This window comes from Heteronotia binoei, chromosome 10 (genome assembly GCF_032191835.1).
Source record: "Heteronotia binoei isolate CCM8104 ecotype False Entrance Well chromosome 10, APGP_CSIRO_Hbin_v1, whole genome shotgun sequence".
Lineage (NCBI taxonomy): Eukaryota > Metazoa > Chordata > Lepidosauria > Squamata > Gekkonidae > Heteronotia > Heteronotia binoei.
In genome coordinates this window covers 81,061,326-81,088,499 of record NC_083232.1, presented here as the reverse complement: position 1 = coordinate 81,088,499, position 27,174 = coordinate 81,061,326, and the positions used below count along the sequence as shown (strand labels likewise).

The 27,174-nt window shown below is 44.4% G+C and overlaps 2 protein-coding genes across 2 annotated transcripts in view; one reads left to right on the top strand and one right to left on the bottom strand.

The window, feature by feature from the left end:
• LOC132577940 (probetacellulin-like) overlaps positions 1-27,174 on the top strand; it is a 572,782-nt gene that overhangs the window by 399,339 nt on the left and 146,269 nt on the right. The gene's annotated exons all lie outside the window — the stretch shown is intronic.
• The window catches only part of NME8 (NME/NM23 family member 8), a 45,427-nt gene that overhangs the window by 5,040 nt on the left and 13,213 nt on the right, over positions 1-27,174 (bottom strand). Inside the window, exons 2-10 of the mRNA XM_060248191.1 lie at positions 25,593-25,650; positions 23,458-23,564; positions 21,116-21,187; positions 18,457-18,573; positions 10,145-10,389; positions 7,104-7,282; positions 5,405-5,549; positions 4,348-4,455; positions 481-632 (exon numbers count right to left, since the gene is read on the bottom strand). Coding sequence (XP_060104174.1) covers positions 481-632; positions 4,348-4,455; positions 5,405-5,549; positions 7,104-7,282; positions 10,145-10,389; positions 18,457-18,573; positions 21,116-21,187; positions 23,458-23,564; positions 25,593-25,650 — 1,183 coding nt within the window. The remainder of the gene's footprint in view (positions 1-480; positions 633-4,347; positions 4,456-5,404; positions 5,550-7,103; positions 7,283-10,144; positions 10,390-18,456; positions 18,574-21,115; positions 21,188-23,457; positions 23,565-25,592; positions 25,651-27,174) is intronic.

Here is a 27,174-nt window from a genome sequence, read left to right as displayed (position 1 = left end):
ATGGAAAGTGTTTGCTACTCTGTCTGGCCTAATCCCTAGAGCTGCCAGTTCTGGGTTGGGAAATATCTGGACCAATTTTGCACTAGACCTTTATTCCTAATTTAGCTCTGTCCCCAAGCTGACATTCTACACTAAAATCATAGAAACATAGAGTCACAGAGTTGGTTTCTCTGATTCTAGCGTAGAATGTCAGCTTGGGGACAGGGCTAAACCAGGATTATAGGTCTAGTGCAAAATTGGTCCTGGTGATTGGGGGGGTTGGAGCCTAAGGAGTGTGGGGTTAGGGGAGGGGAGGGACTTCAATGGGGTATAGTGACATAGATTCCTCCTTCCAAAGTGACCATTTTCTCCAGCTGAACAGATCTGTGTTGGCTGAAGACCAGTGTAATCCCAGGAGGTCTCCAGCTATTACCTGGAGGTGAGCAACTCTACTAGACCCCCCTTGGGCTGTTTATCCACCTCCTTCTCTGCATGATTCACCTTTGTGTTCTTCAAGAGTAGTGGGTTTAATGACCGCAAAGGTGTGCTCCACTGGGAAGAAGAACTCTAACTCCTTTTCCGCATGAGTGACTGAAGAGCTGCCATGTAGCTGGTTGATGGGTGCGCTGTCAATGGCAAACTCAGCACGCAAACTGCGAACCACAAAATCAACAGCTTAGGTATATGGCACAAATGCTACAAGCTTTCAAGTGACAACGACATTCTCCTCTTGAACAAGTGGTGCGATTTTAAACAGTAAGATTGCCAAGCCCACCCAACTATCTCAAGATGGGTGGGCCTCATTAATCTGTCTGTCACAGTAAAAAAAAGAGCAAGAGTCCAGGAGCACCTTAAAGATTAACAAAATTTGTGGTGGGGGAGGAGCTTTTGTCAATTACTGCTCACTTCTTCCTAACTTGTCGCAAATTTTGCTAGTCTTTTTGTAAAAAAAAAAAATTCGAACAAGTTTATTTCAAAATGCAGAGATACACACAGAATCATATACAGAATTATACGTAAATGTATAAACAGACAAGATCAACCCCACCCAGCCACAAAAAAGCAACAAGTAAAGAAACCCAGATAACGAACAGTCATCAAGTAACACAAACTAACGCCGAACCAGCGTACATTGCTCACTCGAACCAAAATTTCCATGCGAAAAATAACCCAGAAAAGGGGACCAATTTACTAAAATATTAGACCTCCATTTTAAAGACCTCCTCCCATCCAAAATTATGAGTGATTTTATCTAAAATAAAGTACTTCCAACATTTATTCAACCAAGCCTCTATGAAAGGGCAAGACTTTAATTTCCAAAGCAAGGCTTTCGCGAACCTAGCAGCGTCAAGCAGCAGAGAAATTAACTCCTTCTTTAAAATGGGAATCTCAAAATCATCCCAAATATTTCAGAGACAAATTTTAGCAGATAATGGAATCCTGACATTTGTAATATAATAAACCTCCATAATAACCCGTGTCCAAAATAAAGAAATTATTGGGCATGTCCACAATTTTGCTAGTCTTTACAGCGCTACTGGTCTCTTGCTCTTTTCTACTGGCACAGATATCTGTGGTGCTTGCATTTGAATGTGAGGAACTGGTTTCCTTTGGCCAACCTTCATCCAGAAGTGTTCGTTTTGGGAGTGTTTGTTTGACTCGTTCATGATTTGCAGAATTCCCCCACACACACACCAAGAAAAATTACTTTCTTTTCTTCCTCTGCCAAGCGTATTTCGCAACATCACGAGGTCCTCAGCAATTGCTTCAAACACACCCAACTTGGTTTACCTTACAGTCCCATGGGCACTGGGTTCAAGGGATTGAGCTCTGAAAGGAACTAACAGGAATTTATGATCCCAGAGACAGGAGTATTTACAGTTTCATTCTTTCCAACAATTCTAACCCTATCTTTCTCTGCCAATTTAGTGGGACTGGCCCAGTAGATCTATGCAGGACTGCCAGCGGGGGAGGTGGAGGGAGAGACACTGAGGGAACAAAATGCCAGGGGGCCAAGTCAGCTGGAGGGCCCCTGAAGCCAGAGTCCTGCTGCATTCACTGAATGCATTTTAAGTCATTTTTCCTGCATTTCTCATTGCCTCCACTAAGGGCACAGAGAAGGCAGAGCACAGTAGAAAGCACTCAGTGTCTGCTGGCTGGGCCTGTTCAGAAAGTTTGTTAGAAAGGTACGGGGGAACTGTTGGCTGCCTAGATCCTATTAAACCAGGGGTGTTGAACTCATTTGGTATGAGGTCCAAGATCACCCAGCCAGCTTTCATGTCAGAGTGGGGATTCAAACCTGGGTCTCCCGGATCCTTGTCTGAAAGTCTAACCATTATATAAGTTTAGCTCCCGTTACGAATAGTATGGTCTGGACATAACCTGGGCCAAGATATCCCAATTGCTTTCATTTCTGGCCTGGAACTTCGTTTCTCATCCTGAAGCTGGTGGCCAGTTTTAAGATTCCTAGTTCTTCTTTTTCTACCATATTGGGACACTTTTGTTATTATTATTCCCAGGACGGAGCAGCACCAGCAGGCAGAGCAGAGGGAGATTCACAGATTTCCCAAATCAAGCTGGAAACCAAGGGCCACATGCTGCTCTAAGCATTTCTAATTCTTTCCCATATTCTGCATTCAGACCCTACCCCAAATCTCAAAGACTCCAACAGGTTGGTAAGCATGGACCCTAGCGTAATCTGCTAGGGAATTGTGCGTCTCTTATTCTATTGTTGGGGAGCCACAACGAATCAAAAGTTCTCTGGTCAGCCACCAGCTTAAGGAGTCACACTATGCCTGCAGACACTACTACCCTTTCTTCTGTGGTACTACCACTCAGGACTGGACCTAGGCTGTCCGGCACCCTAGGCAAGGCTAACTTCTGCCCCTCCCTGCACTGATAATGTCACCAAGTCACATGAGAGGCACCCAATTCAGCGCCCCCAGAAGGCCAGTGCCCTAAGCAATTGCCTAGTTTGCCTAGTGGCAGGGCCAGCCCTGATACCACTGTCTGGTGTTGTCACTGGGGACACTACCACCCCTTCTCACATGGTATGGTCAGGATTAGGGTGATGGCTTATTTAACCTGCCTCATCAGGGATATTCAACCATCCCTTTCATTCACTGTCTTCTGTCACCTGTCAAGTGAAGACATTTTTGTTTTTTTCTGGCAGTCCACCAGAGACCTCCTCTTTCCTACCCTCTGACTGAACACCCGGCTCTGTGCCTTTACTGGTTTTATGAGCTGTTTTTAGAATGTTCTGTTGTTCAATGTAAGCCAATTTGGTGCCCCCAGGTTGGGCAGAAAGGCAGGACATACATTTTAATAACAACAAAAGAAGAAAAACAACAATAATAACTTACACATTTTTCATTTCTGTCAAATGACAAGGGTATTCGTTTAAAATATAGCAGCACAACAGAGCGTGATTTTATGACTTAAACAGTGCAATCCTAAACGGAGTTAAATCCCTCCAAGTCAATTGAAATCAGCAATTAGGATTGCACTGCAGAGCACTAAAAACAGCATTTGTGCTAAACATAATGACAGTGTGAATTACTCTTTGTGCTCGTTATGCATATTGCTAACTCCATTCAATAAAAAAACAAACAAAACCTTCATTGTTTATTCCATTCCGTATAATTGTATAGAAAGCTAATATAATCCCAGTGCAATAATTTGCGACTGCTGATAGTCTTCTGTGCTAACTAGTGGTTTGCTACAGATGCATTAAAAGTTACCAGCAAAATAATTTGTATAACTTCCAGGGCATTTTTTTGTAGTAGGAGCTTCCTTTGCATATTAGACTACACGCCCCCTGAATGTAGCCAGTCCTCCAAGAGTTTACAGGGCCCTTAGTAAAGGACCTACTGTAATTTTTTGGAGGATTGGGTACATCAGGGGTGTGTGGCCTAATATGCAAAGGAGTTCCTGCTACAAACAACAACAAAAAAGCCCTGCTAACTTATGATCTCAGTTCTGGAAATGTGCTGCAATCTTCAGTAACATGATGGTATTGTCCACATGATGGCACTGTGGTTACACGAGCTTACAACGAGAAACAACGGGAAAAGAGAAAGAGTCCAGTAGCATCTTAAAGACTAACAGAGTGTGTGGTAGGGGATGAGCTTTCCCGAGTTACTGCTCACTTTTTCAGATCTGAAAAAATGAGCAGTGACTCTTGAAAGCCCCTCCCCTGGCACAAATTTTGTTAGTCTGTAAGGTGCTACTGGGCTCTTTCTCTTTTCTACTGCTACAGACTAACAGCTATCAGCAAGGGACCAAGTCTGTAAACTGTGGTACAACTACAGATCTCTTCGTTTATCTTTGTGCCCTTTATGAATAAGATGCAATTATTTCAGAAATCACCTGCTTGGACATTGTTCCTTTGCTTCCTCAACAATCTTTGGACCCAGTAAATGTCTCCATTCTTGTACCGCATTTTCTTTCACCAAACCAAGCGCCAGAGTTGGTCCGCTGTTCAGTGAAAATACAGAAGAATATCTTACTTCACAAGGATCTGTTCCTAATATAACTAATGATCTTTCTTTATGGTAGAATTTTATCTCATCTCTGCTGTTAGCACTTACAATATGACTTCTCCTTTCGTTTGTAGTTAATAAGTTCAAATATAGGATATATGTACATTTTCATGTGAAGGTTAAAACTGTATAATCAATTTTAATGAGTAAACTATTTAGCTTCTTATGTTATATGTTTGGTGCATGATTGTACTATGTAATAGGTATGACCTGTGTATCTGATTATTTACATGCAATAAAATCTATTTGAAAGCAAAGAAAATACAGAAGATTTTTTCTTTTTAAAAAAATACAACCCCTAAACTATTTTTGCTCTGTGATAAGGTCATGAACCACTCCAATGCATTCTAGGGAGGGAGGAGGACATGTTAATTGCATAAAACAGGGCTTTTTTTGTAGCAGGAACTCCTTTGCATATTAGGCCACCCACCCCTGATGTAGCCAATCCTTAAAGAGCTTACAGGACTCTTATGACAGGGCCTACTGTAAGCTCTTAGAGAATTGGCTACATCAGGGGTGGGTAGCCTAATATTCAAAGGAGTTCCTGCTACAAAAAAACCCCTGTGCATAAATATTTTAATTCTATTCTTATCAAGGCATTATGGCACATCATTTCAGATAATGTTGCCATCTCTGGCTTGGATGGCAGGCCAGTGCCTGGGAAGGGAGGAAGTTTAGTATGGATGTGATGCCATACAATCCACTCTCCAAAGCTGCCATTTCCTCCAGGGTGACTGATCTCTGTAGTCCAGAGATCTGTTGTAATTCTGGGAGAACTACAGACCCCGACTTGAGATTGATAGCCCTAGTTTCAGAGTTACCGAACTGTGTAAAATAGATTCATTTTCTTGTACTGCAAATGTGTTTCTTTTTAACTAGGGCACCTGGTCATTTCTTCTAGGAGTACTGGGAAGAAATCTTCATTCTCATGCTCTTTGTAAAACTGGCGTGCTTGCTCTTCGGACAGAACGATTTCCTTTTGCATTGCTATTGTGAAACCATCATCCTTGATCCTCTGGAGAATAGAATCTATGTACAAAAGGTTACAACGATTAACAGCTTGCCCAAATTTAACCACACAGGACTATACAGATACATTATGATCTGGGGCAGCTAACCTGTCCCAAAAGAGCACATGTTCCATCCACCCTCCTGATCCACTCCCCCTCCATCTTCCTTTAGCTCCAGCCACCTCCAGCTTCACTAGTTTCCCTCCTTCATTGAAACGGTGTCCCAAAGCAGTATGACCCCTGAATTGCAAATGCCTGCAACAAAAGAGGGGATGTTGCTGTCTTCATATGGCTTTGGTCACCTGGGACGATCTCAGAGCTTGGGCTGGTTGGAAGCAGTCCCTGAGCCCTGAAACAAACTGGAAGCCTATGTAAATGGTATAACACCGACTTACTATGGTTGCTCCATAGTAAGTTCATGTAAAGACCCTAAATGAATGAAGTTTCTGAGCTATTTTCAAGGGTAGCCTCAAGTAGAACATTTTACAACAACCAAGCAGGGATGGTTACCAAGTCATGTGTAGCTGACCCATCAAGTGCAATGCACATAGTGATCTCTGTTATTTTCCATGCGTGGCAATTTCCTACCATGGTGATCCACCTTTGTTTCCTCAAGAAGAATCTGACTATGCGTTCCACTGAATCACTCTTCACTCAGTGTGAGCTGAACGAGAATTCAAAATGGCAAAGCATATTCAAAGACCCATTTGCCACATCACAGACCATGTTCAGTGGAACCATGTACAGATAGATGTACAGGACAATTTTTTAAATAAAATACGTTGCCTAAACAGGATAATCATGTACAAACCTGCTAGACATGATTAATCTCCTCTGTCCATCTGATGTTTTCATTGAAGATGTAGAAGAGTTGGCTATTTATTTACCCAAAATGTTCAAAATGCTTTATATTCAAGAATACTTTTAGGTGGGTCTCTAGAATATGGGTGGGCTGAGACATTGTAGCCTATAGCAGCTTGTGGGGCTGGACACAGGGAACACCTGAAGGGCAGGGTGGAAGCCAGTGACCTTACAGGTGGGTGGAGTTTCCAGGATCATGTTTGCAGAGCTCCAAAGGAATGCAGCTACTGAGTGACTACTCGAACCCAGCACCAGCAAATGACATCATCAACACACAGTCATGCTGCATCTGCATCCTTGCACGGCACTGCAGCAAAGACCACGGCAGCCCCAACACCTGCTAGTTATAGGGGTGCTGGCTCTCCTTCCCCCTTCAGCAGTCCTCAGTGGTGAAGACCGGGAAATTCCTTCAAGTACCCATCCAATTGACTGCAGAGATGAGACATAAATGTGAGATATCCTGCCACAGTTTTCCTAATGTACGTGGCTTTATATTCTGATTTTTATTTACACTCAAAGTACCATAGGAGTAATAAGCGATGTAAATTTATTGCTGGGAGAGCTTATCCTGTAATTTCATTATAGCTTAATAAACACTTTAATATCAAATATAAAAATACTGATATTGCCAAAGGTGCATAGTATCATCCTGCACATTTGGTCAGACACATATGCCTTTGGCGGGTAGAAAAATGTCGCAAGCTTCACTCACCCCTTCTTTCTCTTAAAAGTGCAGGTCTAATCAAGGCCAACGTTCTCTCAACGGCAGGGCCTTTCTTCTTTTTAGAAAAATCCGGAAAGAAGAAGGCCAGTTGCCTGCTTGCCTCTTCGACGCTATCGTTAATCTCACATAAATTTAACATCTCCTGGTCTTCCAAGACACTATGCAAACTAACAAAGGCAATTTGTTTAAAAAAATATTTTACCTCAGTATGTCATTTATGACAGCTGTGAAATGAAAAACATAGCTCCCATTGACTGTGAATACTGTTCAAATAGAGAATATACAATACAAAGCGTGATTGCTGTGGTAAAAGATTTCTGAGGCAAAAAGCTATTATATTCATAAATGCTATACTGAAAAATATGACATTTGTTAGTAAATCTCAGTAGAGTGGTTGAGTGGATGACTATCAGGGCCATCCCAAGGAGAGTTATACCTGTCTAAGTCCACTGAAGTCAATGGGCTTAGAAAGGTGCAATTCTATGCAAGATCGCCATTCTAGATGAAACAGTGCCATTCTAGATGAAATTATTCCAGTCTAAACTCATTGAAATCAATTAGCTTAGAGTGCAGTAATTCTGTTTAGGATAACACTGCAGATTTCAACCTGATGTTATTCAAACCGATCTGACAGTGAGCAATAAATCTCTTGTCGAGGCAAGAACCTTTGGGAAATGGCAATTTCTTATTGTCTTATTGCCGTGTCTTGCATTTTGGTCCCTGAATTTCCAACACAGCATGACTATGCGCACTGAGGTGAGCTGCAGGAAACTGTGGGTCACCTGACTGTAAGGGACTGAGGGTGACCACCAATTAAGATCTGTGGCGGGAACTGTAACTGAGCAGGATTGGACTGGCCAGGGGAGTGGGTTGTTCCAGGTGCTAGTATATAAGCGGGGACCTGGCCCCGCTATGTTGTCTTTGTAATGTGCTCCCTAATAAAGTATGTTTGCGGTTGAATGTCTCTGGACTCAGTACATTACACTTATCTTCATTGTTATTAGTAATCAACATTGGGTTGGATCCTATGCATTGGCTCCAAGAAGCTTTCTGCTCTTATTTTGAACAATCCCGCCCCCCACAAAAAAAAAAAACCCTACAGCTCATGTCCAACATGGCTTCTGGTTATGCAGGCAACTCCTTCCTTTTCACCTGCAATGATGCAGCTAAGATACAGCCCTGAGGTTCCCATTCACTAAGCTGGATATTTTGACTCCCTTCTTCCAAGTCTTCCCTCAATAGCAAGACTTCCTTCAATAGCAAAAGTCTCTTTCTGTCAGAGAATGTTTTTCTCCCCCTCCCCCAACCCCAAAGTCTTTCTCTGTCAGAGGAGGACTTAGAAGGGAATCATGTCATCCCAACTAGTGGGAATAAAGCTGTAGGATCTAACTTGCTATTTAAAATAGCATGCAAGAAAATACTTAAAAGCAAGCTTTGTGATAAAATCATTTTGCGTATTTACTAGAACATCTAAAGCATGAGTCTTTTCAGTCAATAGTCCTTCCTCATTTCCATCATTTGGTTCTTATAAGACACCTTGAATGATGAAAGAGGTGACTTATTGTACATAAATAAGAAATTACTAGAAAATTTCAACACTAAGATAGGGGAATGTCTTGAAATGTGAAGGAACATATTGCTTTCCCTATTTTTGCTTGCAGTAATTAAGATTTTAAATGGTACTAAAATAATTCTCAGTTGTGTTGGAGGACACTGTACTATGAATACATGCTAGCTTGATTAGAAGGTTTCTTTGATCACAGTTACTCCTTGTGCCTTTAAAACCTTGGCTGTTCCTTCTTATCCTACATTTTATGGTTTTGGCTCCTAGTTTGTACAACAGATAGTGCTGAAGGCATAGATGGGTGGACACGGCTATGGTAAAGTGAGAACAAACCACAAGGGTAAGCAGAGTTGGGAAATATCTTGCATGGCTCTTCCCTGCAATGTGCTGTTGTGTCAAAACTTGAAAGATCGGGCAGCACTTTGTACTGAACCTGCACATTTCTGCGCCTGAAATAATTTCTATGCAAGAAAGATCATTAATGTGCCTCGAATACACACCCCAGATCAAATCAAGCCTGAACCCACCCTAGAAGCTAAAATGACTCAGCTGAGGCTTTGGTCACTGGAAAAGACAATAATGGTAGAAAGAGTTGAAGGCAGCAGGGAAAAAACCAAGACTGAGTGGTCTATAAATGGGAGGGGGAGGCAGATTGGCCTTCTGCCGCCTGACCACCTAGTGGGGAGGTGGCAGAAAGAGCCCTAGTCTCCTCCCTCATTTAGACCCCCCCCCTATGGGGGCAGGAATGGGGGCAGCCTGGGGTGGCAAACCCCCCAGGTCCATGGAAAAATGGTCTTGGATGAACCTGGTCCTTGGTGCCAAAAAGGTTGGGATCCACTGTTATATAGGATCTCTAATCTTCTCTCTCTTACCTGGGCTCGGAGCTGTAGGAAGCTAACCTTTTGGAAGTTAATCTGTTCACAGTAAGTGACATGTACCTACATGAATATGTCACGTGTTTGTATTTTTGCAAGTGAAAATTCTTTTTCTTGTTACCATTGGAACAGGGCCAGATCGGGGGGGGGCAGGGGGGTGCTTGCCCCGGGCACCGCCAGAGGGGGGGGGAATTGGATATGGAGTATATTCTATCTATGGGCCCGTAAAATAGAATGGGGCAATAAGGGGGCATCATTTTTTAATCCCCCCCCCCTCAAAAAACATTGCATTGGAGCCAGATCATTGTAATTTGTTTGAAACAACATTTTAACTTAACCAGAAAATGTGGTGGATTGGGGATAATGCATAAAGCTTCTGTGCTTCCAATCAATGCAAATTATATATCAATAACACATAACCCAATAGATTGACTCTACCACAGAAGCAAGGACCCTCAGTTTGCAAAACATGAGTAAGGCTGATAACAATAGGTTATTTTGGAGGTCATTAATTCATTAATTGACATAGGTCAGAACTGACTTGATTGAACTTAACACACACATAACACACACTCAAAGGTAGAATGTACCCGCTTGGCTTTCCAGTTTCAGGAACTTGATCCTCTTGTTTCTCTGTTTCAGGAAGGGCTTCTCCCTCTCCCTCCTGCTTCTCCTCTGTCTCCTCCTCTTCTTCTTCTTCTTCCTCCTCTTCCTCTTCCTCCTCATCCAGTTCTTTCATAAGAGGCATAACTTCTTGTGCTTTTTTACCTTCTGTAACTATCAGAATGTGACTTGGTCCGGCCACCATAAAGGCAACAAATTCTTCAAAATCAGGCTGTAAGAATTGCTTTGGCCATTAGTTTCCAAGAACTGGCATCATTGTATAGTCATGTAGCAACTTGGCTGCTACTACTAAGATATAAAGGCAACTGTCATACATTGGGGTTGCCAACACTGGGGTGGGAAATAACTGGAGATTTTGGGAGTGAAGCCTGAGGAGGGAGGGTTTGGAGGAGGGGAGGGACTTCATTGAGGTATATTGACATAGAGTCCAACCCCCAAAGTAGCCATTTTCTCCAGGTGAAACTGTGGCCTGGTGATCGATTGTAATCCCAGGAGATCTCCAGCCACTACTTGGAGGTCAATAATCCTAGTTCCATGCAACATTTCATTAAATGTATTAAGTAGTCTCTTAGCAGAATTCAGCCTTATTTCTAATAATATTAAAATTATTCCCTTAACTTTTCACCCAAGAAGGCCAAATTCACACAAATAGCAGGTCAGGAAGGAAGCTGTTTCTCTCATAAGTGGGCAGAAACAACAACATGTTAGCAGCTTCTCACTGGCTCACAATTCCTATTCAGATGTACAAGGAAAACACATACAGCTTTTTTTTGTAGCAGGAACTCCTTTGCAGATTAGGCCACACACCCCTGATGTGATGTAGCCTATCATCCTGGAGCTTGCAGGAGGCCCTGTACGAAGAGCCCTGTAAGCTCTTGGAGGATTGGCTACATCAGGGGTGTGTGGCCGAATATGCAAAGGAGTTCTTGCTACAAAAAAAGCCCTGCCTATACATGAGCAGTCTATATGAAAGTGAAACTGTTGGCCAGTGTCTGGATAAATGTGGGCTTTAATCCACTCATTCAACTGTACACACATTATTGTTGTTGTTATTTCAATTTATCAGTCACCCTGTCCCAGTTTGAGCTGGGCTCTGGTGATGGTCCCGCAGATATGCTGATCACTGGTGGACCTCCTGATGGCAGCTGGTGTTTTCGCCACTGTGTGACACAGAGAGTTGGACTGGATGGGCCATTGGTCTTATCCAACATGTCTTTTCATATGTTCTCATATGTTCTTATGGTCCCAGACCACTCAAGGCCTTAAAGGCCAATACCAAAACCTTGAACCTGACTTGGTACTCCACTGGAAGCCAGTGTAGCTGGCACAGCACAAGTTGAATGCAATGCAAGAATGACCAAGAAAAATCAAGTGTATATCATACATGTGTTTCTTGGAACTTGTGAACATGGTGTGACGGAAAGCAATGGGTTAACCATAATCTGAAGACGCACAGGGCTGCGTCAGGTGACCTGAGGGTGGGGGCAAAGTGCTGAGAGCTCTCAGGGAGGGAAAGGTTAGTTGAAGGAGAGAAACTGCTGAGGCAGGAGTTCAGTCAGTTGATGTCTGACAGAGTGGAGGCCTGTCAGAGAAGTCTGTCAGTGGGGACCTGACAGAGACTGAGAGGGTCAGTTAGTGCCGGCCAGAAGGGCTGAGAGGGCAGCTGATCCTGTGAAGAAGCTGGAGACGGAGACGGGGAAGTCTTCCAGAGACTGCCAGCTGGACAAAACCAGCCAAGAGGGCTGTGTGTGTGTGAGTCAGTTAAGACCGGAACGGTCACAGACACCTAGGAACTACTCTGAAGATCTAGTGAGGAGGTTGAGGGAGTGGATGTGGGTCTGAGACACCAAGAAGGGCTGAGAGGAGAGACTTCAGTCGAGGGGTGAGACTAGACACATCAATCCCAAGAGGCCAGACCTTGGCTAGAGGTGGAGAGTGAGTTGAAGGGAAACTGTGAACTGTGCACTGTGAAAGACTCAAGAAAGTAAAAGTGATTGTAAAGCCTGAAACAACAGAACAAACGTACTAGCCTATGTAAATATCTCCCATATCCCCAGTTAAGACTTTTTGTTACAATAAATCTGTGGTTTAAGTTAAAGTTCTCGTGAGCCTATATTGTGTTGGAAGAATAAACAAAGCTGCTGTGGTCCCATCAAAAGAAACAAGTAAAAATACCCCGAAGAGACTAAAATATAGAGATCCAGTGAGGCCGTGAGGCGGGCGCTGCTATACATGGCAAAGCACAGTGGCACCATTGAAGTCAATGGGCTTAAAAGGGTATGCTTTGGATTCCACTGCCAGACTCTACCAGTGCAACCCCTCTATGGAGGGTGGGAATAGGAATTGCTCTGGCATTGCTGAAGTCCACTGAGCTGCACAAGAAGCTACACAGAGCAGTGCTTGTGCCACTCAACATGGCTGGCATTGCCATGAGGCAGAAGACCACCATTTCAGAGGACTGCGATGTAAACAAACAACTTTAATTGTGTGCCTAGTCATGATGAGAGATGAATGAATGGGCACCACCAATTTGATTGAAGACCAGGGGTTGGATGCCACAGGAAAAGGAACCTTCCCATGACACAAGAGATCATTTCATTGCTAGCTCATCAGGGAAAGGCAGCTTCTACCAGAGGACCATGTCTCTGCTGGTGCATCATACCTCTGGCATCAAGCTCAGATGTGCATACACAAATGTCATCAAGTCACAACCGACATGGTGATCCCAACAAGGAGCCATCACTGCAAGTGAGAAGCAGAGGTGGTTTGCCAGTTCCTTCCTCTGCAGAGGAAGCACCATCCAAGCACTGACCCTGCTTAGTTCCCAAAATCTGACAGGAATGGGCTATACCAGGGGTGGCCAAACTGCAGCTCAGGAGCCACATGTGACTCTTTCACACATATTGTGTGGCTCTTGAAGCCCCCACCACCCCTCGGCTGACTTAGAGAAGGCATTCCTCTCTTTATATCACTTCTCCAAGCCAAGTCAGTTGGTGGATTGGAGAATGCATTTAAAGTTAAAGTTGCTTTCTTTCCACCTCTCCTCCTCCCCATCTGTTTGCTTTCCTCCCTTCCTGCCTGCCTTGTGGCTCTCAGACATCTGACGTTTGTTTTGTGTGGCTCTTACACTAAGCATGTTTGGCCACCCCTAGGCTATACCATACCACCTTCTCTCCATAAGCCCAGGTATACAATGTAAGTAATTCTGTGTGTGTTATTCTGTACCTGTTGCCTCAGAACTCAAGATGCCTTGGGCTACCCTTGCCTTTGTCAGACAAATTACCAACTTGATGGATTGCTGCCTGCGTGTCCTAAAGCCAAGGATGGACAACAGGTCTTGCGTTTGCCAAGCAAGTAGATGATCTTTTTTGAGAGTTTAATATCTAGGTTATTTCCTTGCAGGTTGAGTAGAAAGGAATATATTAAAAGCCCCCAATTCTGGTTACTCAGGAGTACTCTGTGTTAAAAGACTTTTTGCTAAGGTTCCTCCCAACACATCTCTCTTTTCTTTTTACCTCGTCTGATCTCCTGCTGTAAAAATCCCTTACTTGCTCTTCATTTAAAATCCTCTCATCGTGGGCAACAACGATAAAGCCGGCGTGTGTAATCTTCAGTTGGAGAGCAACCATCCGGTTCAACAACATTTTAGAGGGGGGGAAAATAGGGCTATTAGTGTTTTTTTTTTAAATTGCAAGCCAATAGAATAGCTTTAATTTATTTATTTATGATTTGTATCCCGCCCTTCCCACAAAGATGGCTCAGGGCGGCTCACAACAGATAATAAAACAAAATTTGAATTAACATTTACATATATAAGCAGTTAAAATAGTCAAAACATTTAAAACCTTAAAACATCAAATCTTATAGCAGTATAAATAGCAAGAGTCTAGTAAGCTACATTTGTTTCCCATCTCAGTTAGGTGTAAGTTAGCCGGAAGAGGGTTGTCTTACAGGCCCTGCGGAACTGAATAAGGTCCCTGAATAATTGCCTATTATTTTGCAGAATCAATTGCCTAATCAATTAATTGTAAATAAATCCACATAGCTCCAGTTAGTTCCAGTTTTTCGCTATCCAAATCCTATTGCCTTTTTTATTGGATGTCCCATCCTGCTGATGGTGTTGCCTCACTCTGCATAACCTGCCCTGAGTCTCAGTGAGAAAGGCAGACTATAAATAATCTTAAAAATGTAAAATAAACATTAGATTGAGTGTGTGAATTTGACTTCTTGCACTGGAAGAGAGCCACTGGATCTGAGAACGGGATCTTCTACACCAGGGGTCCCCAACCCCTGATCTGTGTATCGGTACTGGTCCGTGGTCTGTTAGCAACCAGGCCATGAGTTGTATAATTACTTTATTATATATTAATAATAATAATAATAATAATAATAATAATAATTTTATTTATATCCCACCCTCCCCACCTCGGCAGGCTCAGGGCGGCTAACAACATTTTATAAAAACATACAGTAGTTAAAAGCCTTTAAATTTAACAATATAAAACATTAAACACTAAACTTAACAACATTAAAACCAATCCAATGAGTACGGTTATTCAGCGGTATAGGTCTTCAAACCGCATTGGCGGATCCTTAATTGCCGATCTTCTTAGCAGTCCAAGTGTGCAAGCTTAAAAAGGACGGTCTTGCAGGCCCTGCGGAACTGATCAAGGTTCCGCAGGGCCCGCACCTCCTCGGGGAGTCGGTTCCATAGGGTGGGGGCCGCGATTGGATACAATGTAGTAGTAGTAGTAGTAAGAAGAAGAAGAAGATAATGATGACATTGTTCATATCTTTGCCCTCCACTCCAAATCTCAGAGTGGCTCACAATCTCCTTTATTTTCCTCCCCCACAACAGACACCCTGTGAGGCAGGTAGGGCTGAGAGAGCGCTCCCCATAAGCTGCCCTTTCAAGGATAACTCTGCGAGAGCTATGACTGACCTAAGATCATTCCAGCAGCTGCAAGTAGAGGAGTGGGAAATCATACCCGGTTCTCCCAGATAAGAGTCCACACACTTAACCACCACACCAAAATAAAGCATGCAATTCTATCATCCCGAAACCACTGCCACCCCCACCCCTCCGGTCCATGGAAAAATTGTCTTCCACAAAACCCATCCCTGGTGTCAAAAAGGTTGGGGACCACTGTTCTAGGCAAAAGAGAAAGTCATCTTGGATAGCTGGACAAGAGTAGGTACAACTTTTCCACTAACTCCAGTGAGCTGTCTGTTGCACTGTTACTCCATCCTTGCTCTAGAGAGCACACAGAATGATGCAGAAGACTGTCTGCTTCTCTACCTCACCCTGTGTGGCAGGCTGTCTGCCCCAAGGTTACCCACTGACATCTGTGACTGAGTGGAGGATTAGAACTCAAGTGTCCTCAGTCCTAGTTTGACACCTATGCCACTATGGCTTTTTAAAAAAAGCAACTTATTTACCGTTTGAATAATTTCTTCAACTCTTCCTTCAGCAACGGCATCAGGTTTTATAATGACAACGTTGTATTTGTCTTCCTCTGAAAGACAAGCAGCAATGTTTCTCTCGTCTCGCCCCATATGCATTTTAATAGCAGAGTTTATTTATTTACATATTTGCCCCTTGCCTTTCCTCTAAAGAGCTCCGGGCTCCAAACCTGTCACGGCCGTGCCATCGCACATACTCTGTGAGCTTCATCCCTGCTCTGTGAGCTTCACCCCTGCTAACAACAGAACACCAGGATTGAAACCGCTGTAGCCTGGTTGGTTGGGCTGTTCTGGACCACCTATAGGGGGCAGGGCCGGATTAAACCTTGTGGAGGCCCCCTAGGCAGTCAAAATCTCGGGGACCTCATGCAAATTATCTCAGAGTTGGACTGGCTGCCCTGCTGCCTGCAGGCATCTTCTCAAAAGCCCCTTTGGCAAAGCTGCAGGGGAGAGGCAGAGAGAGGCAAACTTGCCGATGATGCCAGCATCAGTTGCACCAGGCAAGTCAGGCAAAGAGCGGTTCAGTTGCTGGCTGTGAGTGCAGGCTGGGAGGGCTGCAGGCAGGGGGAAAACTGGGGGGGGGGGAGAGCTGGCCCAGGGCCCCTAAAGGCGTGGAAGCCCCTAGGCCAGTGCCTACTTGGCCTAATTGTTAATCTGGCCCTGATAGGGGGCCAAGGGGCCAGTTTGAAGGTACCTATGAGTCGGGAGCAGAGTGGAGCTTCACTGTATATAACCAGGCCATGGTCTGGGGTTTGCATGCTAGTTTTACCTTATATTTGCTATGCTGAATCACTAAGTAAAAGATGCTGATCACAGCTCTGGGAGTCCTCATTCTTCCCTACTGAACCCAGTATGTAACAAAACCAAACGTCAGCTGCAAACAATTCATGCAGCTTGTTCAGCTCATGACTCAATAGGGTGGTCAAGGTCCCTGGAATTTTGTCCTCCTTGGATCCCTCTCTTGGGGTTGTGGATCCAGGTGTGACCGAGAGGGTGCCAAGGACAGCTGTGGCTGCGCATAGAGGAGGCTGAGGGGAGGAAGAAATTGCCTTCCAAGAGCCTCCATAGCCTGCACGTTGCAGCGGGTAGTTTTGCTCCCCAGACTCTTAGGAGCTCCCCCCCCCCCCCCGCACTGTCAGCCAGGGTTGATGGGTCAACACCATGACCAATCTGTCACTGGCTATATAATGTAGAATAAAACGGCAGCACCACTTGCCTGCAAATTCTTCTTCCTCTGCTTCTTCATCTGAGTCTTTCTCTTCAATAAATATAAGCTCTTGAACCTGAAAATGTGTTAGTTTTAACTTCCAAGTTACAATTATGTTCTCTACTGCAAAGAAGGGTGCTTTCTATTACACAGTAACAATTACTTCTGTGTTTCAATTTGACTTGAAGATGTTTGAATTAAAGACTGTTTTAATAAGAGTCTAACTGTACAATGATTTTCCAACTTTAAGCAATATGGAAATTAATGCAGGTGCACCTGTCCCACACACTTTAATATAGCTCTCATGTAAAATATAAGAGGAGTGGGAATAATAGCTAGCTGCCATCAGCTGTAATATTTACATCCTGCTGTAATATTTTGCTACGCAGCTTAATAGAAATTTGGGGCACTGATTTGTGCATTTGAGCCCCATTGGGTTCAATGGGTCTTGAGTGTATTTAGCTAATGTTGTAAATTAATTGTCAGCTCAACATGCCACTGTTATGTCAGAGCAGTGCAGGCCCCTCTCATATTATCCAGCCTACCAGTTAAGACTCCCTTCCCAAGCCTCGTCTACATGCCCCTCCCAGAGGTGAAGTGGGCAGCAACCAGAGACAGGGCTTTTTCAGTGGTGGCACCTTTCCTGAGGCATGGCCTTCCTTTTGAGTCTCATCTGGTGCTTACTTTTCCTTCCTTTAGGTGCTGGGGCAAAAAGGGGTGGGAGAGAGTCTCAGAGGAAGAACCTCCATTTTGCATGCAGAAGGTCCCAGGTTTAATTCCCAGCATCTTCAGTTAAAAGAGCTAGGAGATGTGAAAGATTCCTGCCTGAGCCCCTGGAGAGCCATTTCAGGTCTGAGTGGGAAATATTGGTTTTGATAGATAAAGGGTTTGATTCAGTGTAGGGACTGCCTGAAAGCAGAAAAGCTGCAGAAAAGATTTACATAAGAGAAGCCACGCTGGATCAAGCCAATGGCCCATCCAGTCCAACACTCCATGTCACACAGTGGCAAATAAAATGAAACAAAACAAAAACAGGTGCCATCAGGAGGTCTATCAGTGGGGTCAGGACACTAGAAGCCCTCCCACTGTTACCTTCCCCCAAGCACCAAGAATACAGAGCATCACTGCCCAGACAGAGAGTTCCAACAATACGCTGTGGCTAATAGCTTTCCAGCAGATTAGCTTTCTAGCCTCCTTCTGGCATTTTCCTTCCAAAAGGATCTCAGGCAGGGTCTTTCACATCTCCTTCTACTTGACTGTTTTAGCTGGAGATGCCAGGGGTTGAACCAGGGCCTTCTGCATGCAAAGTAGATATTCTACCACTGAGCCAAGGCTCCTCCATGTGTGTGTGTGTGTGTGTGTGTGTGTGTGTGTGAGAGAGAGAGAGAGAGAGAGAGAGAGAGAGAGAGAGAATAAAATCAACATGAATGATGGATAATAATAATAGTAATAAAAATATGGCAGCCAGTTCACTTGCATAAAACTAGGAATACGTGCAAAACAGGAAAGAAACTGCAATCAGGAGTTGAGCAAAAGATAGGACATATGAGAGAAAAAGCAACTACACTTTTTAATAAAATTGCTGGCGGTAAGATATAGCAACATTACCTCCGGCCGGGTCATTTCTCCTGCTACGATTTTTCTCTCTTGTTCTATTATTGTCACTACTTTTTTAGTCAAGAGAGGTCCATTTGCACCTCTTACTATATCTATCATTTTGCCATCCTGTAAACAAACATGATAATCATTTTTAAACATGCAGGAATAGATGACAGTTTTGTGTTACGTGTTTTAATTGGCTTCTAGCAGTGTGTTATTTTCCAGGCTTGAGTGTCTCAGCTTAGATAGCTTTGCTTGCTTCTACTTATGAGATTTTTGCATTCTCAAGAGAAAACAATTTGGCACAAGTTGCAAATAAACGAGGAAGGGCAATAGAAATCTGTCATGGTATTATGACTTGATATAGAGGTGGCATGGCTAGGCCAAATGCTTTTCTCTGGGATTTTGCACTCAGGTGAGCCCCTTTCTGTCATCCTGCTTAGGGGCATCCAACCATGCATACCAGGAGTTTGTGGCACCCATGATCCTCCTGACAGAGAGGCATGGGCACCAAGTGCCTAGAGTGGGCAAGTCTCTAAAAGATGCAGTGCAAACTCACCCTGATGAGTTCATTCACCTTGCCAACATTGCACTGAGAGGCAGGGTGGTGTAGTGGTTAGAGAGTGTGGGGATTAGGAACTGGGAGGCCCAGGCTGGAATCCCCACTCTGTGATGGACGCTTGCTGGATTGACTTAGGCTTAGGGCCATCCACACATCCCAGCCTAACCAACCTCACAAGGCGGTGGCACAGAGAATAATGTAAGCTGCTTTAAATCCCCACTGGGGACATAGGCAGGGTACAAATGAAATAAATAAACTTTAACTGGGCCTTAGGTTGGCCAATTCTTAAGGTTACTTGGAGACTTTGGGGGTGAATCTGGGAGAGGGTGGGGTTTGGGGAGGGGAGGAGCCTCAGCATGGTACAATGCCATAGAGTCTCTGCTGGCTGGAGATCAGTTGTAAAAGCAGGGGATCTCCAGGCAACCCTACAGGCAATTCTATGAGCGCAAGGTGTGGGGGAGGAACTATATGGAACTTAGTTTTGGGGAGTGGTAGAGAATGAGGGAGCCATCTCAGCCGCATGGAGACTGGGAAACCTTTGAGCTCATCCTCATGATCATGGCATTATCTATGTGGTATTTCACACACAGAGCCGGCCCAAGGAATTTTGCTGCTTCCCCCACACAAGGGTTGCCAACCTCCAGGTGTGGCCTGAAGATCTTCCAAAATTATGACTATCTCAGTTGACAGAGAAGCTCCCCTGGAGAAAATGACTGCTCTGGAGGGTATACTTTATTATGCTCCACTGAGGTCCCTCTCCTCCCCAAACCCTACTCTCCCTGAGGTCCAACCCCAAATCTTCAGGGACTTCCAAATCTAGAGTTGACCACCCTATCCTGCACTTCAAGGAATCTGGCAAACCCTCCCCCCACTGCACAGCAGGGAATCATCTGTCTCTGCCTTTTCTCCCCCCCACACTGCATTTTGGGAAAGCCAAGCCCCTCACACTGTTCCCACTGAAGCTGTTTGACAAAAGGAGTTTTGGCTCTCAAAACCTTCTTCCCAGGAAATCTAGTTGGTCTCACAGCTGCTGCTGGGCGCAAATCTAGCAAACCAACATGGCTACCCTCTGAAACTCAGGGGGGGAGCGGGCTGTGGCTTGCTGCAGTGCCAGAACAGGAGTGGACTGGGAAGCAAAAATGCCCCTGGAAAAAAGCCTCACCCCCTGCCAGCCAGTCCCAACCTGATGGAGGGGAGGAGGGAAAGAGAAAGAAGGCACGATTGCCAATCCCCGGGATGGGGCAGAGTATCCCCTGGTCTGAAGCCCCCCACCACTTCAGAGTCATCAGAAAGCAGGGTGTGTGGGGGGGGGGGGAAATATCTGCTGGGCACTCCATTATTCCCTATGGAGACTGATTCCCATAGGGTATAATGGAGCCACGGATATCTGGGGGGGGCTGGTTTTTTTAGGTAGAGCCACCAAATATTCAGCATAGCATCTGGTGCCTTTCCTTAAAACACCCTCCAAGTTTCAAAAAGATTGGACCAGGGGGTCCAATTCTATGAGCCCCCAAAGAAGGTGCCCCTATCCTTCATTATTTCCAACGGAGGGAAGGCATTTAAAAGGTGTGCGGTCCCTTTCAATGTGATGGCCAGAACTCCCTCTGGGGTTCAATGATGTTTGTCACAACCTTGCTGCTGGCTCCACCCCCAATCTCTCCTGGCTCCACCCCCAAAGTCCCCAGATATTTTTTGAGTTGGACCTGGCAACCCTAGATGAAGGCCTGCTACCACAATTGCTCCTTGAGGGAGGGGGATGCAGGTTGGCTGAGGGCTGCCCACTGGAGTCAGGGGCTCAGCTCAGGATTGCTGGTTGCCGCAGCACACCCTGATGCCACAGGCGGGGCAGCGACAGACTGGATTTGGTGGCCCCCCTCTCCCCACCTCTGGTGCCCTTGGTGGTCGCTTAAATATACCACATAGATAGGCTGGCCCTGTTCTGTGCGCACGATGTACCGATCACATGTCTGTCACCAGGAATTCCATGTACATGAAGTCAGACCTTTTTAAATACAGTTCATATTTTAGTGCCGGAGACCTATTTTCAGACTGGAATCTTAATCTTGAATAAATTAGTTGAGAACAATACGATAATTGTGTGCTTACCACACAGAAGATGAAAGCTGGTTCACATTTGTCTCTAAATGGGGTGAGAGTCAAAATGCTATCAGCCTCCGCCTAAAAAACAAACAAATTCAGCATACGGTAAGACTTCTTATTTTCTGCTACTGGCGGATTCAATGAGGCATTTTGGTTTTCAGCGCAGGGATTTCTTCCTTCGTTTCCCTCCTCAGTGTTCTTACTGTCACCTCGCTGCCAATGAAACCATGAAGTTACTACTGAAAACATTAATAATTAATTCTATCTGGGTTTTGTGAAACAATTTAGGCAGAACCTAATAAAAACTGAGCCCTCTAAAATCTCACTAATTTTAATGGGAGGGAGATTAAGCACTTCCCCACTGAAAACACAGTAGTTTGAAGTGCTTGGTTTTTAGGGCTGCTAGTTCGAGGTTAGGAGATATCTGGAGATTTTGGGGGTGGAGCCTGGGAAGGGCAGGGTTTGGGTAGGGGAAGGACTTCAGTGGGTTATAATGCAATACAGTTCACCTTCCTCCAAGAGAACTGATATCTGTTGCCTGGAGATCAGGTGGAATCCCATGAGAACCACCTGGAAGTTGATAGCCTGGAGAAAACCGTGTGGAAAACAATTATAACGCTCAGTCGCTAGTACAATTTCCAATTATGCACTTCAATTCAGTCTTATAATTGAATCTGGTAACGATATCGCAGTTGATTCCACAATTAATAGAGATAGAGTAAAGAACACTAATCTATGCACAATAATTCACAGAATAAATTGCAACAACCAGTTGCTCCAAAATACGACAATGAGAGTCCACCAAGTTAGAGAGCAGGGCTCTATAGATGCACGAGAACGTGCCGGTCAGTTTCTTCCACAGCAGATGCAGATTTTCAAAGCAGTAGTGGTATCGTGACACGCTTCCGGTAATTTCGCGTGTTTTGGACACCCTTCGTTTGACACAACTTATTCAAACCTCCGGAGAACTGCTAATGCCTTAAGGAAACTAACTAGACTAACGTCCATGTATTCATTGAGCATTGGTTCCAGGTTTAAATAAGTTGTGTCAGACGAAGGGTGTCCAAAATTACTGGAAGTGTGTCACAACACAACAGCATATCTCCCATGCCATATTTATATCACCTAGAAAACCATGAATACAGAAGAATTTTCTCCCTTATGAGGTGGGATGCCCGCCCTTCTGCAGTTACAGAGGGTAGATACAGGAAAATCCCCTGTGAAGCTCGTATATACCCTTGCTGTAATGATGGCATAGAGTCATTAGTTCATGTCTTTTATGAATGCAAAGTGTATAGTAAGTTTAGGGAAACCTTCCTGCCTCCTATGATTACTCCCCCTACTAGCAGTCAAAAAATATACCAAAGAACTCCTGGAGGGTAAATATCCTGTAGTTACTCTTAAAATAGCTAAATTTGGTTGGTTCACCTTTAGGACAAAAAAATTATTAGTAGCTTAAAATACCATAATATGTTTGTCTTAATGGCCATTTCAGTATATTTCTCAATTTTAATAATATTGTAATACTTTTATCATGTTTTTACAGATTGTTCTTATGGATATTTATAGATATTCTTTTTGTCTAGGTTGCTGGCTTTTGCCATAAATAAATATCTATCTAAATTTCTATCTATGCGATAACCCCAATGCAATGACATCACCTGGCAGTGATGGCATCTCTGGTTTTGGGGCAAACGCTATGGTTTAAGCTCAATCTAACCGTAGATTTTGCCCCAAACTAATGCATCCCCTATACAATGTCCCCACCCACCTCCAGAATGCTCTCCAAATCCCCCCTGGGACAATGAGAGGACCTGGGAACCCTACTGGAGATCAATTGTAATTCCAGGAAAACTCCAGGTGCCAATTTGAAGAGGGTAATCCTAAATGCTGATAGGAGATTCACCTCTCTCCCGAGTGGCCAAAGGGACAACAGCGTCCAGGCTAATGGATGTCTGAGGGGGTGGGTGGAAGCAATTCTTCAGTGTGGTATACTACCAGAGCTGAAGGAAACCCCTGGGTCATAATGCTTGACTTGGATTGCAAGCAAGAATGACAAGCCACTGAAATTTAATTACAGACTTCACATAGGGTTGCCAATCCCCAGGTGGGACCAGGCATTCTTCCAGAGGTGCGACTGATCTCTAGTCAGATTACAGAGATCAGTTCCCTGGAGAAAATGGCTGCTTTGAAGGTCATTTCCCAAACCTCACCCAACCCAGGCTCCATTCCCAAACCTCCAGGAATATCCCAACTCAGAGTCGGTAACCCACTTCAAGATCACTAATGAAAGAAAGTAATAGTAAAAATGTATTTCTCATTGGAAAGTTGACTATTTATATCCTTACCACAGCAAAATGTAGAAGGTCATCTTCACCGTATTCATTTTTTAACTTTCTGAACAGGGTCACCACTGCTTTGCAAGGCCCACACCAAGCCTGATACACATCCACTACTGAAAACACACAGAGACATGCACAGTTGGTCCTCAAGTACCATTTCCCCCCTAAACGAGCAATTAGCTTCTCTGCATCTGCAGAGGAGAAACTGGAAAACTGGAAGTGTGCCAGTGCTAACATTACCCTTATGCCAAATTCCAGGGAAAAGGCTGCAAATTAATAGCGGTTAATGTGAATTAGTGGCAAAGAGTAACCTTAGGCCAGGGCTACTCCATCATGTGCATAATTGCACAACTTCTGTTCAGTTGCAGGAATTCCACTGCTGCTGGGCGCCTGCTCCACATCATAAATGTGCAGGTTTAGTGAGCACCAGAATCAGCCCTTTCAGTGCCCTGCTGATATCAGATGGTGGCTTTCTGCGTCTTGCTTTTCAGGTATGCAATTTCATACACTATGGGCTTAATCAAGAGCTCTGTAGACCAGAAATTGAATCCCTGATAGAAAGGAGTTGCTGGTTTTGTTCCATCTGGAAACTCATACTCAAGAATTCTCCTGGTCAAGGTTGGTGGGGAGTGGAGATTACCAGGAGGACAAAATTCTGGAGACCATGGCCCCATGAAACTGGCCCCATTGTTCATGATTTGCTCTCATATGATATTTGAGTTGGATCTGGGTAGTATACTTTTCTACAACCCTTGATAAACGGTTTGTATAACCTTCTTCATAGGGTTGCCAATGTTCAAAATGGCCCTGCTGTCTCTTTAACAATAGTTTGACCTGCTGTAAATCCATGCCACATAAAGCCTCAATTGCCTATTTCCATACATTAAACATCTACATTCCATTCCATACATTAAGAAGCAGGGATCTGCATACCTTCGGGACTGCCTCTCTCAGTATGCCCCTAATAGAGCATTACCCCAAGGCACTACAAATTTTCTGGTGGTTCCTGGCCTGAGAGAAATCTGGCTGTCCTCAAGCAGGGCCTTTTTGACCCTGGCCCCTGCCTGATGAAACTCTCTGCTCGAGGATATCCATGCCCTGCAGGATTTACTACCTTTATGCAGGGCATGTAAGGCAGAGATGTCCACCAGGCCTTTGGTTGAGGACAGTGATGGGCAGGCGTCATTTTGAAGAAAAATACAAGGTTGAGATCATTAGCATAACTCATTAGCATATGCCACCCCCATCCCTCCCCCAGCCAGAAGCAACCCGATGCAAGAAAGGAGAGCCCCAGGTGATGAGGCTTGCTTGGGCTGGCTGCAGATCTCCTGTGCCACCACCCTCCAGTCAAAGGCTAGCAAGCCACCCGCCGGCCAAAATCACATAAGAAGTGGAGAAAGGGTGGCATGGGCTTCTCCAAGGGTTAATGAGGGCTGCAGGGGGCATGGTAAAGCCCTTGGTGGCTGGCTGGCTGCTCACTCTCCTAATCCAGGGATTGTTATGCAGCTTCACCTACTATTCAGTGGACAAGGTAGGTGGGGAGGAAGAGGGAGAACCTTCAGAAAGGTTCAGGAGCTGCACTCGTGAGCTCCTGCTGAATCTGAGGTCTGGTGATGGGACAGCAACTAGTCTGGCACTCCTAGGTTTCGCATCCCCCCGCCTGACCCTAGATACTTTGGTGAGCTGCAATTCTACTCCAAATTATCCACCATTTGGATTCATTTTTATTTTGGGATTTGTACTGTGTTTTAATTATTAACTTAATTCAATTGAGTTGTTTTTACCTGATGTAAGCCACCCTGACTGCTTGCAGAGAAGCGTGGCCTAAAAGATGAATGAATGGATGGATGATCTACTAAAGGAGAGGACATCTTTCTCTTGGCCGGTCAGCACCAAGAATAGCTAATACAGCCCTGCAACAGGGTGTTAATATAAAGCAATGTCTGAAAAGTAACAATGATGTGAAAATTCATGTGACGCATTTTGTGTAAGGGACCCCATGCAGCAAAGCAGGAAACACACATTTTAGGAACCAGTGTGATGTGGAGCAGGCACCCAGCAGCAAAATGAAACCTCTATCTATTTGTCTATCCATCCATCTAGGCAATTTAGGGTTTAAAAGTAAAAAGGGAGAAACACACCTGTTAGGCCTTTTACTAACAACATTTCATCCCACTGAGTTTGATTGAGTATTGTTGCCTAAAGTGAAGCAAACATAGAATTTTGTTAGCTCTAAAGTGCTGAGGTTTCAAGCAAACAGTTAAATTGTTCAAGGGAAAGGCAAGATGTATACCTGCAGCTGAATTTCTTTTTTCTTGCCTGCCATATTATTATTTCCTGTGGTGGTGTAAAAATGAACAAAAAATAAATTGCATGAATGGAAACTCTCTCAGCTTCCTTGATTGGTCAATTTAGAACTTTATCTCTTAATACTCAGTTAACCTCAAGGTGCAGCCTGAAGATCTCCTCAAATTACAACTGATTTCCAAGTAACCGAGAACCATTCCCCTAGAGAAAATGGCTGCTTTAGATGGTGGACTCAATGACATTATACCCCGCTGAGGTCCTTCCTCAGACTGTTCCTTCAAATTCCCAGGAATTTCCCAACCTGGAGCTGGCAACCATAACCCACCCACAGCATGTTCCAAAATCTGACATGGTGATTTCTGTTTCGCCTTCCCTCACAGACTCAATATTTGCCCTTTGGTTTCCCTGGCCTGCAGGAATAAAATTCTAGGAGACTCAGCAGGATGTAGCTGATGGAGGAGATGGGAAAATTCCAAGGATGGTTGGATTAGGGTTGCCAGCCTCCATGTAGGGCCTGGAGATCTCCTGCTTTTACAAGTGAACTCCAGCTGGCAGAGATCAGCACCCCTGGAGAAAATGGCTGCTTGGAAGAGTAGACTCTATAGTATTGTACCATGCTCAGGCCCCTCCCCTCCCCAAACCCCACCTTCTCCCAGCTCAACCCCCAAAGTCTCCAGGTATTTTTCAACACAGACCTGGCAACCTTAGGTTGGATACATGCCAGTGTGTATTTATGAATTAAAAATTTTAGTCGTTGCTCATCCAAAGGGTCTCGTGGCAACTTACAACATTATAACAGTATAAATAAGTTAAAAGCAGCACAAAAGCAGATAATAAATATAAAATATGTAGCTAGCTGCATACCACTAACAAAACAATCTAAACACATACTCTCCAAAGGCCAACCTAAACAATTCAGCCTTGCATACCCTGTGGAAATTAAACAAGTTTGGCAGGGCATGAGTGTCATCAGAGAGTGCATTCTACAGGGTAGGGGCCACAACCGAGAAGGCCCTTCCCCTAGTGACAGTTAACCGAGACATCCTGGGACCAGGCACCTGCAAGAGGCCCCTAGAGGGCAAATAAAGGGAATGCTGGGGGGGGGGGGCAGGTAGGAGACAGCCACTTTCTGCCCTGTTTCCCAATATAACTCTGGAGTACCTTTCTGAAAGATGAATTTTGACAGGAAGAGGAAGATCCTCCTCTCTATCCTGTATTCCCACTGTGTATTTGTCCTCAGGACTGACAAACAACACCACAACAAGATAATCTGGGACAAAAAAGCAAGCTCTCCTACCACATGGTCTTTCTTCTTCTAAATATTGAATACATCTCTATTTTGTCAGTTGCACTATGCTCACGTTCTTAAGCAATCCCCACAGTGTTAATGAGCCCAGGATCACCACTGCCTCACAC